We start from the raw sequence: 12,934 nt of genomic DNA on the forward strand, positions 1-12,934 counted from the left end.
CTGGTCCATATTTAGTGTTATATATATATTCAACAGATATTTTTCTTCGCTAATAAGTAAAAACAGTTAAAATAAAACTACGAAAATTAATTTCTGTTAAAAGTGGAATACAGCTTAAAGTTGAATACAGCAGTTTTAAGATATCAATTTCTCGCTCCGCTAACGCTCGCTCGAAATTAATATCTTAAAACTGCTGTATTCAACATATAGCCTACACATCTTGCGTATACTGAATTCATAGACAAATAATACATTTTTGCTTTTAGATCTTTATGTTGCGTAGTATTATATTGTAGTGGTCAATTAAAACTAGTATTATATCAACTTATTGCCATCGATGAATTATGGAATCACTTTTAAAAATATTCTACCACAGCCAAGGAGTTCGAATCTGATGGTTGTATCTTCACCGGTCCTTCTGGTTGGAACAACTCTGATACACCTAGCATAGACTGCGTCATCAAACATCACAGTGTTTGTCGTGTTTATATACAAGTTTCCGACAAATTCCTGTTAAATAAACATGGAAAAGTTATGTAAATCTTGAGTCCTAACAAGAGTAATGTGAAAGAATTGTAACATGCGCAAAAAACAAACAATGTGGCTTGCCTACGCAGATGATATATAAACTGAATGGAAAATGTGATGTATTTTTGGAATTTAGACTGATAAGCATAACATATGTACAAGTACCTACAAGTTGATCGACAAACACTTCAGATCTTTAATAACACTTTGTTTTTCATTTTAATAAAATTTGTCTAAATAATAAATATAAATTAGATCTATAAGATATTTCAGCATTTTCCTTGATAGTTTTTATATATATAAACTATAAAAGTTCTTTGAAAATGTTAAAGAAAACTTAATTCTATTATTTATTTTAATGTATTTCTTCAACACAATATAATTCTTAAAACTTGATAAGGTTTTGTTAGATGACATCACTCATTTGTGTGTAACTGAAACACAGAACCGTATGTTACGTAATCTCTATAAACATTGGACACATCCTCGTTAGAAACAATTTTCAATACGTATATTTTGAGCATTATTTTTGTCTGTTTTAAGTCAAGCCCAAGGCTTATGATGTAAAGTGACTTTCCAGAAGTAATGGTAGATCAAGACCACCCATTTCAATCCGGATTTCAATTCAGACACATTGGTCTTAAGGTTGGTATAACTTCCTCACGATAAAAATAATCGGCCCCTGCTAGCTGTTCTGGGCATGCCATTAGAAAGTTAAGCAATAAATACATTACCACACTATTTCCTAGCTTGTCTGTGACAGGCCGGAACTGGGCGCAGTCTTCACTGTGTTGTACTGTGAAATGTGTCACTCTGGACTCTGAGTTCGAACTTCTCTGCGTTACTATGCCAGATACAAGCATAGAGCGTTCAAATTCAACCTTAATGATGGAAGATATGTGTTTTAAAATAACGCAATAAATACAGATGTGGAAAAGAACTATCGTCTCTATACATTGAAAATATAACACCTTGTATTTTGCGCGCGCACTTTATCACTTTTTCATTCTGTCCTTTTACATAAAATAGGTTTTCTGCAAAGTACTGTCAATTTGTGCAAGCAAGTTTAATATTTTAGCATTGTGGCTTTAAAACATGACCTTCCAAAGCATTTTGCCATTTCGGCTGATTTCGATGTTAACTGGCGTGCAAACTTGCAGTTTGAGAGTGATAATAACAAGAATCACAGTTGGAAAGCGTTCACCGGATATAACTGCAATGTGAAAGGATAGGTATCCAATCTTAACTATAGTCGTAGAAAAAAAATCAATAAATCAGTATGTTTATTGGTCACTTTTCCACTTTATCAGGTGAACGTTTGCCCGCCGTGACAATTTCCAGTATGAAGAAATTAAAACTGGTCGTTGCCTTGTCATGATTTTTAACTCTTATCTTTGTTCTAAGCATCATTACTGAACAAGGTACGCAAAAAAGACGGATTTAGATAGCATGTAAAAAAAATTAAAACATTCAGGAATAAAAGAATAACTGTGAGACATTCTGTTATATTGTTATAGTTTCATGATCGCAGAATAAAAATATATATAATTTACATTTTAGATAATATATGAATTAATAGTTATTTTCAATTTTGATACCTTATTGCGGAAACACAGAGAATGCATCCGGTGTCCCGTGGCACTCAATGTTTTTTTCTATCTCGTTTCTGCAACATCCTACTTATCAATTTTGGCTTTAAAATCGACCAATTTATACTGATAGAAAAAGTAAACTTTTGGATGCAAACATTTCTTCTGATATTTGCAAGATGACCCTTTTCACGTGGGTCACATATTTACCTGTATATATGACCTGTCTTGAAGAGTATCAGCGCTCCATGATGATGACTGACCTGTCACATGTTGTTCTCGAGGCTCGTCTTGAAGTTCGTTTCGAGGCTCGTTCCGACGCTCAACTCGAGCCTCGTCTTGTGAGCTAATAGTAAAGCCAACCTGAATATTGATAGAATCTCGAGCAATGCCCAGTGGCGAGCTGCAGTGATGCTGATCAAAAGAGTTGCTTTCGTGTGTGTCCTGAAATCAGATTCATATTATTACAGTTAAGTGTTCCAGCTAGATATACCGGTATTCCCGTAGCAGTGCTTAGTCAGATCAAAGTATGCGACAATTTTCGAGAATTTTTTAAAAACGCTATTTTAAATTTGTTTTTGTGGCACTCATCTTGCCTAGGACGTAAAGTCAAAACTTTTTTTTTTCATTTCAGGCAAACAAAACAAAATATGTTTTACTGGCCTCAATTCCTTACCCAAAAAAACAACAGAATATAACAACAAAGGTATGATAAATACAGTTTATATTGTATCACCTTTGTAGAAACTGTGACATAATTTCTCATTACAATTTATTTCAAAGTACTACAGGAGTAACGCAAATGTATAATTTAGTGTCTATATAGCTTCATTCTCCTGTATCTATCTCGCAGAATCTAGAAAACTTATTTGTCTATGATTATTACAACCGGGATTCGTTAACCTGTACACAGTTTACAAAAGAAACTGAGTTTTGACTGCTACTTTATTCGATTTTGTCCTCTCCGTGTTTATACCTTTTAGTTTCGTTTTGAACTCGCCAGACATTAATGAAAGCACAATTTAAAGAAAAAAGGTAGAATTTTTTTTTAGCTTTTTGATTTTAAATGAATTATAATTTTCATAATCTAAAGTAGGATTAATGACAAGATTCCAATCAGCAAGCTCGTAAGAGTCTGGTTACCTTTCATTTGGTCGGTATAATAACTGAGCCGCACCATGAGAAAACCATCATAGTGCATATGCGACCAGCATGGATCCAGACCAGCCTGCGCATCCGCGCTGTCTGGTCAGGGTCCATACTGTTCGTTAACAGTTCCTCTAATTGCAATAGGGTTTGAAAGCGAACAGTCTGGATCCACTACTTGGTTTTCTCATGGTGCGGCTCATTTATCAAAATTATCCTATGATTGTTAATTGTATATGAGCCGTGCCATGGGAAAACCAACATAGTGGGTGTGCGACCAGCATGGATCCAGACCAGCCTGCGCATCCGCGCAGTCTGGTCAGGATCCATGCTGTTCGCTAACGGTTTCTCTAATTGTAATAGGCTTTGAAAGCGAACAGCATGGATCCTGACCAGACTGCGCGGATGCGCAGGCTGGTCTGGATCCTTGCTGGTCGCATACCCACTATGTTGGTTTTCTCATGGCACGGCTCATATGTATTTCTCATATATATTTACAGGTACTGTTTTACTTTCTGCAAAACCACAGCTATCACTGGAGCACGAACAGAAATATATATCTTTTCTCCACTCAACTTTTATATATTTGCCCATCTGCTTAGTAACATCTTATATATAAGGTACTAAAATGAATGTGTTTTCTTTCAAAAAACGTTCTAATGTTCCCCAAACCCTGGTAATTTTGGAAGGTCGGTGGTTCTACCCAGGTGCCCGCTTGTGATGAAATAATGCACGGGGGCCACCTGGGGTCGTCCTCTACCATAAAAGCCGGAAAGTCGACCTATAGTTATATCGATGCGACTTAAACCCAATATCAGATGATTTTGTGATTTTTTTCTCTGATCACCTGTTTGGTAAACTGAAAAGTAGTTGTATCATATATCCACTACCATGAAGGCAGTTAATAAAGCGATAAATGATAGGCAAGTGTACATTTAGTCTGTGTTCAGCCCCTGGGTTTTGTTCACAAAAGATACCTCTTAAGGCTATTCAAATTTTGTATAATTATGTTCCTTTGCTTCTCTAAACACTGGATAATCAGAGCCAATAAGTATTAATGGTTAAAAAAAATGACCAAAAAAGATTATCTTGTCGGTAGCCAGACTAGTGTACATTATAAACATGAAGAAATAGAAGGAAAATATAAATAAAATAAATGTCCGAAACGTAACAAACTCTGTGATCCCTAAGGACAATAAATAAAAGCAACACCACACCAGTGCGGGTAAATAGCCTCCAAACGACACTTAAGAACTAAAATTGTGAAGTTTAATCAAACCTATAAGAGATCGTTTTGAAATAAGGCGACCCAATGCACTACTTTCGAAGAAAATAATCAAATAGAACCTAGACCCATTATTGTACAGTGATAAATCAGTTTATCTGCCTGTAAGCATACTACTTCAATTACTTTTCAAGCTCTTGCTTGGCTTACACTAAGGAAACTTTGTAAGTACAGACAGGCAAGTTCACTTTATCCTGTTTTATATCTCCCTTGATACCTAACACAACTTTTCTTCTTGACGACAAAATCGCTTTCATACAAGTAATTCTCTCTTCTGTTATTTGCCATTTTCTGTAACTGCGAGGTATAACAAGCACATTACTTGGAACTAAGTATTTTTGTTGTTGTTTGTTTTGTTTTGTATGAATAAAAAAAGCTTAAATCGAAATTTGTAAAGAAAGAATTTTGTGCAAAACAATTATTTTTGGGAGAAAATTAAGCATGAGGAAACTAATATTACAGTACAAAAATATTTAAATTTCTTAATATTCTGAAGTATTTACTTAAACGTGTTGTTTCGAAACAAACATGAAAAAGCATCCTTTAATACATATCTTTCAGTGTCTGTAAACGTTTTGGTTTCTACGTTAGCCCTTTAACACCCTTGTTACCCGGATAATACGAAATGATATGATAATTCCAAAACACTACAAACTGGATGAACTGTCAAACTTGGTAGGACATTGTTTATTTCAATATTTTCTAATTACTCATTCTGATCGTTTAAAGTGTTATAACTGATTCAAAATAGTTTACAAGCTGTACCATTTGCACTAAACAATTTGCATATGGGACATATTATTCACTTTGGAAACCCTTTAACAATGTTTACATTTTGCTTTTGAGAACGAGTTTGGCGATTCAAACCGTTGTCAACCCCATTTAATGGACTTTTGGTAATGAATGTTATTTTGTAATTTTCAGTTATTATATAAACAATGATATGAACATGTTAGGAAGTTTTTATCTTAGATCAAATAAACCAAATTTGCAAATATATAAGCATATGTATTAGTCGATGGATACTGACCAAAGTGTTCACAGAAATTTCAAAGTAAACATAACAGAAAAAAAATTTATCGTCAAAAAATGAATATCGTCTGAGATCATATTTCTTTCCATGCTTCAACGTCAGTGCAGTCAATAACGCGTATAGCCACCATTGCTCTGTATGACAGCCTATACAAAGGTGGACTTGAAGGTGGAATTTATTGTTGCCCATACTATGACTCTGCCACCATTGTACGGATAAACCTCACGCACACAGTTATTTGCGAAACGTTCGTTGCGGCGTCTGTATATTCTGACCTATCCGTCAGCGTGATAAAGGTTAAATCTTGATTCGTCGCTAAATACAACAGTTCCCCACTGACGTCGTCGGTTATTTAGAGCCCAGCGTTGCTTTTCTTGACGATGACAAAAGCCTGACATCGAGCTGGACGACGGAAATGAATCCCGCGTTTATGCAAACAATTTATGACTGTGTCACGGTGAATTGGTCGTCCGGGATTTCCAATTACAACATGTGATGTGGATTGCGTATGCGTGTGCGTGTAAGAGAGATCTTGGTGTACCAATATGTACACCTAGGTATTCAGAATGTGAACAGGGTTTGTGCTATTAGTGATTATAAAAGGTAGTTGACAATCAAATACATGTATGTATTTTATATGGAATATGGAGACCGTGGGGTAAAAAGGGACAGCGGGGGGAAATAATACTTATGCACATGTGTACTTGATACCAGGAAGGTGCAATTTGTACACTGTGCCTGTTACCAGCATAAAAATGTTAACAGGCCCATATCATCATGTTGTTACAAAGTAATTTATCAAAACATGTCCACGCACACAAAACTGGTCAATCTGTAATGGGATGTCAATGAAAAAAATCAATTTTGGCTATTATCCACTTTCAAATATAACGCATGTAGGGCATTATCCATGGTCATTTTTGGCTATTATCCATTTTTCATACACAGGTCAAAATAAATGGTTTTGACATTAAAAGGGCAAAAGTAAACAACTTACTGTAAACTATGTCAGATAGTGAAATGGTAGAGTCGTATATACAGTGAATTACAAGCATGAAAAACAATTCTAAATATTTTTTTATGATTTTTCAAACTTAACTTACATGGTTTTTACATATTATACTATTTTACATATTGTGTATTGTATTCACAAAAATACAGTAAAATAGTTTGAGTTCCATGGAAACAAATCGCCATTCGTTCTTTTTGCAAAACTGGGGGTTAAAATCTCTTATCAAGCCACAGCAACTTACCGAAAAACGTGAAATTTTCAAAATCGTTAATCGGCAATTTTATAGCATGTTGGAGTTATCACATCATTTTGTATTATCCGGGTAACAAGGGTGTTTAATTGATATGATCAATCCTTGAAGTGAAGAGGCTCACACGTAATGTGAATACTAGTACGTATATGTATGAACATTATTCATTCGATTAATGACTATCTTTTATACAATAATCTAAAAAACGACATCGCTAAAATTTTGTGACGGTGGATTATTTAGCACTATTTCCTCGCTCCCTCCCCTAAAAACTGTTTCAGCGAATTCATTTTCTTGCGTTTGTTATGCCCAAAAAAAAATCTTTGTTTCCTGTAACATGCTAAAAAAAAAGTCGTAAAATCTTTTTTTTTTTTTTGGAATTATTTTTTATTAAGTAAGACTTTTCGGAAATAATTTTTGTGTCAAAGAATGAATACAGATAAGGGGGTTATGCCTTTAGAGCATCAGTAAGTTGATTTCTAACATCATTGACCATGTTTAAAACAAAATGTGCAGTTTTGCAACTTTTTGTTAAAAGTTGAAAAAATATTCTCCAAGGCCATAACAATATTTAGGTTCGGGCCAAAAATTTAGGGTAGGTCAGGAAAAAAACAAACAATTTTTCACGCCTAAACATAGCTGACTTTATGTGCAACCACATCTAATACGCCGGTGATATGGATATTTGTTTCAATTTATCTGCCCAAAGTTTGTTTAAACATGTGATACAATTATGCAGGAAATGATGGCGCGCGTTATCTCTTTTTTCATTGATCATTTGCATAAATTTATTTCCTGTCGATAACAACAGACAAAAACTGTTTAATTTCATCATTTGCCAGGACACACCTGCTTACTTTTTTAAGAAAGAGAGAGAGAAAGAGGGAAGAGAGAGGGAAGGGAGAGAGAGACAGAGGAGAGAGAGAGAGAGAGAGAGAGAGGCTTGTGGATAGTTTCGCAAAACCTTTTCATCTCGTTTTTTATCCCAAAGACGATTATTTAACAAAATTTAAGGAGCAAATATAAATTTTTTTCAACGAATAAAGAAGCTATTTTTCTCTCTAAAATATATCTATATATTTGATTATTTTCATTTTTTTTTTGTTAATATATATATATATATATCGCCTGTTTCGTCAGTTAACATATAAAATATATATTTTATATGTTAACTGACGAAACAGGCGATGTTAAGCATGTCTTTTTCCAACTCCAGTAGGCCCTAAGTGCGTTAATTTTGTAACAATCACGTTCAAAATTTCAACGTTCTGTTTGACGGATGCGCTTCCAAATATTATTAACGTTATTGTTATGCATTAATAGAGAAAAGAGTCACACGTTCAAGCCTACAAAGTTTCCAATTCAGGAAAACAATATTCGCAATAAAACACCCCCTGTGTGATATGTTCACATTGCAGAGCTTGTAGGGACAAAGACTGAATCTTAATACGATTACCTAATATCAAGGACAGTGCAATTAGTAGAACAATCAAATGGTCATGCTTGAAAACAGATATTACGTCATATTCAATAATTTATACATAATACAAACGTCTATCAGGAAAAATAATGAAGTATATTGCTATATTAGGAGAAAAACGTTAGCCATTCCAAATCGGGATTTTATTGCATGTTTCACTACAAAAAGAAATTGAGAATTCCAATGAGATCATTGGAAATCATTAGTTTAAACGGATAAACATTCTCTTTATTGCGAGGATATTGCAAATTAATGTTAAAATCCATTGCCAATCTTTTGATATGCGTGTATATACTGCGGTGCTGTTGATTAATGAAGCCCGATAAAACAAATCATGTTCTATTTAGCGAATTTAAATCAAATATAAAGGACAACGGGATTCTATTATATTACATTGGATAGATTGTTATATGCATTCTTCTCTATGTATTAGTAACCTTTGTTAAATCACAATAAAGTATGTCAAATAAGTAATTCCTTTCTGTTGTAGAAAACAGAAGTGACTTCCATACATTTCTGAGATTGTTTCTGAAGTCAAATTGAAAGGAAGACCTCATCATCCGTCTTATTTAATGTGTTTGTAGAAGTCTTAACTTTTGCGTGTTTTGCTTTATGTTAAACCGACTTTTCCCGATCAAAGCGAAAGTGAAGTCAAGACCGAAAATAACTTTAAATGAAATTTATCAAGAAATCTTCTTCAATAACTTTGACCAAAAGATAAAGACATGCAGACAAGACCGATAGCATTATCTTTTTTAAAATACAGATTAAGACTACGTGATTTGTCAAATATTGAGTGTCATCAAATTTTGAGAGGTTTTGTATTATTTTACCTAGCAAAACACTTCATTGTAATTCTTTCAACTGTTTCAGGACAATAGTTAAACTATAGAGTAAAACTAAATTCCGTACTTCATACAACTTTTGATACATGTTTTCCGCATTAACTCATTCAAATGCAACCTAAGATAATTTCACCTGACAAAAATGCTTCAAACAAATGGCATAATATTTTATATAGTTCAGTCATGACTGCTGCATTTGCTAATTAGTGTGTCTTGATATCCATGCAAAACATATCTGCCCAATAGAGTAATAATTATATGCATAAAAATCCTGTGAACAATGCGGATCAGAAATTATTCAGTAAAAAGGCCAACATGTTCTCGTTTGCTAAAAAGTAACAAAAAAGGCAATGTGCTTACAAAGCAGTTAATTGCTGGTGCTTTTCAACAGAGAACAAATGCATATAGCTGTTGCTTTGAGAAAAAGACGTGTTCGTTGCAAGGCAAAAACATTACTTATTTTCAAAAATTGGACAAACATTCCACTGTATTACAGTGACGAGAGACGTTCATTGATTTTGTATTTCTATAGAATGCAATGAATATTGTTCTAGCCGTATCATCCTTTGCCAATGTTTATTCAGACAGGTGGTGACGATTTAAGCTAAAATGCTGGCACGCATAAACTTAGTTTTTTCCATTTGTCTATTTCTTTTCCGTCAATGAACAATTTAACTACAACTTCATCACCTGACTGTATATAAATCTGCTTAGCTAAAGATAAAAGAGTTTTACAGAACCTTTCGCCTCCTATGTTTACTAAAACTTTTAAACTCTCTGAAAGATATGTGAAACGGTATAAAATATTCCTTTGAATCTTAATGAAATCATTTGCTTCTGCAGTAAAATACATATTTATATTTTTTGATTACTTACACCTTAGTCTAGTAATTCTACAATAATACAGATTAGGATGATCATTGATGAAAACAGGATAATTGAGCCGTGCAATGAGAAAACCAACAAAGTGGGTTTGCGACCAGCATGGATCCAGACCAGCCTGCGCATCCGTGCAATCTGGTCAGGATCCATGCTGTTCGCTAACAGTTTCTCTAATTCCAATAGGCTTTGAAAGCGAACAGCATGGATCCTGACCAGACTGCGCGGATGGATGCGCAGGCTGGTCTGGATCCATACTGGTCGCAAAGCCACTATGTTGGTTTTCTCATGGCGTGGCTCATATATATACATCAAGCTTAGAGTATCTGTGCCGAGTATGTTGTATCTGATAAAATGATAAATTTCAAAATTTTGACATTCTGTTGTTTTTTTTCAGGATACTCTTCCAAAAAAGCGCCATACAAAAGCATTATTAACGTTATACATATTTACCTTCTTTGCGACTTTCACATTTTAGATAGAAGTCGAGGTATAGGAAGCAAGAAGAATCTTTAACAAAAGCTCGTAGAACACAAAATGCCCCCTTTAATGCATTGAGTAAATACACAGGAAACAGAAACTATTTGGTCACTGTACACAGAAGTTCTACTTTTCTAGGTCAATGAAACCTTGACCTTGGACCTATTGACCTCACAATCAACAGGGGGCGTCTGCTGGTCATGATCAACCTCCCTATTAAGTTTCGAGATCCTAGGCCCAAGCCTTCTTGAGATATCATCCGGAAATCGTTTAACTGTTCTGACCTTTGACCTACTGGCCTCAAAATAGGGGTCATCTGCTGGTTATCATCAACTTCCCTATCAAGTTTCGTGATCCTAGGCCCAAGTGTTCTCAAGTTCTCGTATGGAATCAGTTTAACTCTTCCGGGTCACTGTGACTTTGACCTTTGATCTACTGACCTCAGAGACAATAGGTGTAATCTGCTGGTTAGGACTAGCCTCCCTATTTACTTTCATGATCCTAGGCCTAAGCTCAAGTTATCGTACGGAAACGGTTTAACTGTTCTGGGTCACTGTGACATTGACCTTGAGTTATCATCCGGAAACGGATTGGTCTACATACGAACAGACCGACCTACCGACCGACATCTGCAAAACAATATACTCCTCCTTCTTCGAAGGGGGAGCATAAAAACTCTGTCGCAGGGGATTCAGGTTTATGACGTTTTACAAGCTATTACCAAAGGAACCTTGCAACGGGTTATACTGTCTAACAATACAGCTCAGAGCACCTGCACACCCCTTGATAAATCATTATCTATTCCATTCGGAAACCTATGGAATTTTCCATCCACCAATCAAAATGTACAGTTTTAATCAGGTGTTAAATGGCCATCAGCCCAGATATAAACAGGAAGTTAAGATGAAATCAATACCGGCCAGCAGACCGGAAGAACAAACTGATTTTCTATACTATCGTTGTACAAACGTACGTTCTCTGAACGCCCTTCTCTTTGAAACATCCAATACAGAACGTAAAATACAAGGACTGGACTGAGTAAACCTCTGACCGATTGTCTAAATCTTGAGATATTACTTTAATTAAGACTTTACAATAAGTATAATAAAAAGCAACAAATGGTTTATCCGTTACACAGAAAACAAGACAGGGAAAATAATAGCACTCGACAATTTCACATAAACAACGTTAGCCTTTCCAAACTGGAATTAGATGCTGTTTTTATTGCAAAATGATTTTACTAACTCAGGTGTGATCACAGAGAAGCAGTCACTTATGTGGATAAATATTAAATTACTGCGATGATGTTTCCAAAGCAATTTTAAAATCCAATACAGCTGTTAATGTCAAAAGCCAAAACGCAATAATGCTAACTATGCCTTTACAAATTTTAAGACCAAATAAAAAGGGAGAGACCGCACTTGGGTATAAATAGATTGCTTCTTCGTTCTTCATTAATCTCGAGAAATAATTAGATGTTTTACAAAGTATAACCACCAGCAAATACACCGACGTCATAAACAATGGTTGTTCAAATACAGTAAAGTGTGTGTCAGACTTATTGTCAATTTGTTAACTATAACAGCTTCTGAAGACAAAGCGTACATAACTGACGGATGGACATTTATAAGAAGTCATCAAATAATTTCATGAAAGAATAATTGGAGATATCGTTTCTTCTTTGACCCATTATAACGGCGGGTCCCTGTGTTGTCCTCGACCAAGGGCCCCGCTGTTACATAACTGAAATACTGTTGAAAGAACAAATAAAATAGACCCAGGGCAACAAACAAAAGCATTCGTTTATGACTACCGTGTCACTGCTATGACTTAATCTGTTTTAGCATCCGTGTAAAAAGTGTAGTTGCCTAGTAGAACAATTACAGTTTTCCAAATTTGCTCTGTAATGAAAATTATAGGGCAGAAAAAGAGCTATGAATTATTTAAAAAGTGTATATCCTCCTACGCCAATATCTCTGGAGGATACCCTTCAGTTGTTTTCGTTGCCATTATTCTTCGTAATTTTACGAACACTATGTCATAATTGTAAAGCATTTAGTTAAATACCGTATACTTATGTTGTTGTTGCTTTTCTTGTTGTTGTTGTTTTTTTTTTTTTTGCTAGGTAGGTTACACATATTACTTATTTTCTAAAGAGTAGTGCAGAATTCAAATGATGTGGCACTATTATTATCGTTTAATTTTAGAAGCCAGTCAGTATACCTACAGGTCTTTATAAAGCCGATATCTCCGCTAAAGTTCAAAAGTCTCTGATCTATTGATCTCGGACGCAGCATCATCCCCTTACAACATGTGATGTTTTCATTTTATTGAAATATGTTCTATGTCAATACGTCAATGCCAGAAGCTTACCGAAATGTACATAATAAGTGTGGGGAACATATCA

The 12,934-nt window shown here is 34.8% G+C and overlaps 1 protein-coding gene across 3 annotated transcripts in view; it reads right to left on the minus strand.

The window, feature by feature from the left end:
• Positions 1–12,934, minus strand: part of LOC123564677 (uncharacterized) — an 82,451-nt gene that overhangs the window by 20,976 nt on the left and 48,541 nt on the right. For all 3 annotated transcript variants that reach the window (XM_045358419.2, XM_045358421.2, XM_045358420.2), the window contains exons 2-4: positions 2,328–2,561; positions 1,263–1,409; positions 372–510 (exon numbers count right to left, since the gene is read on the minus strand). In XM_045358419.2, coding sequence (XP_045214354.2) covers positions 372–510; positions 1,263–1,409; positions 2,328–2,561 — 520 coding nt within the window. The remainder of the gene's footprint in view (positions 1–371; positions 511–1,262; positions 1,410–2,327; positions 2,562–12,934) is intronic.

This window comes from Mercenaria mercenaria, chromosome 2 (genome assembly GCF_021730395.1).
Source record: "Mercenaria mercenaria strain notata chromosome 2, MADL_Memer_1, whole genome shotgun sequence".
NCBI classification, from domain to species: Eukaryota; Metazoa; Mollusca; class Bivalvia; order Venerida; family Veneridae; genus Mercenaria; species Mercenaria mercenaria.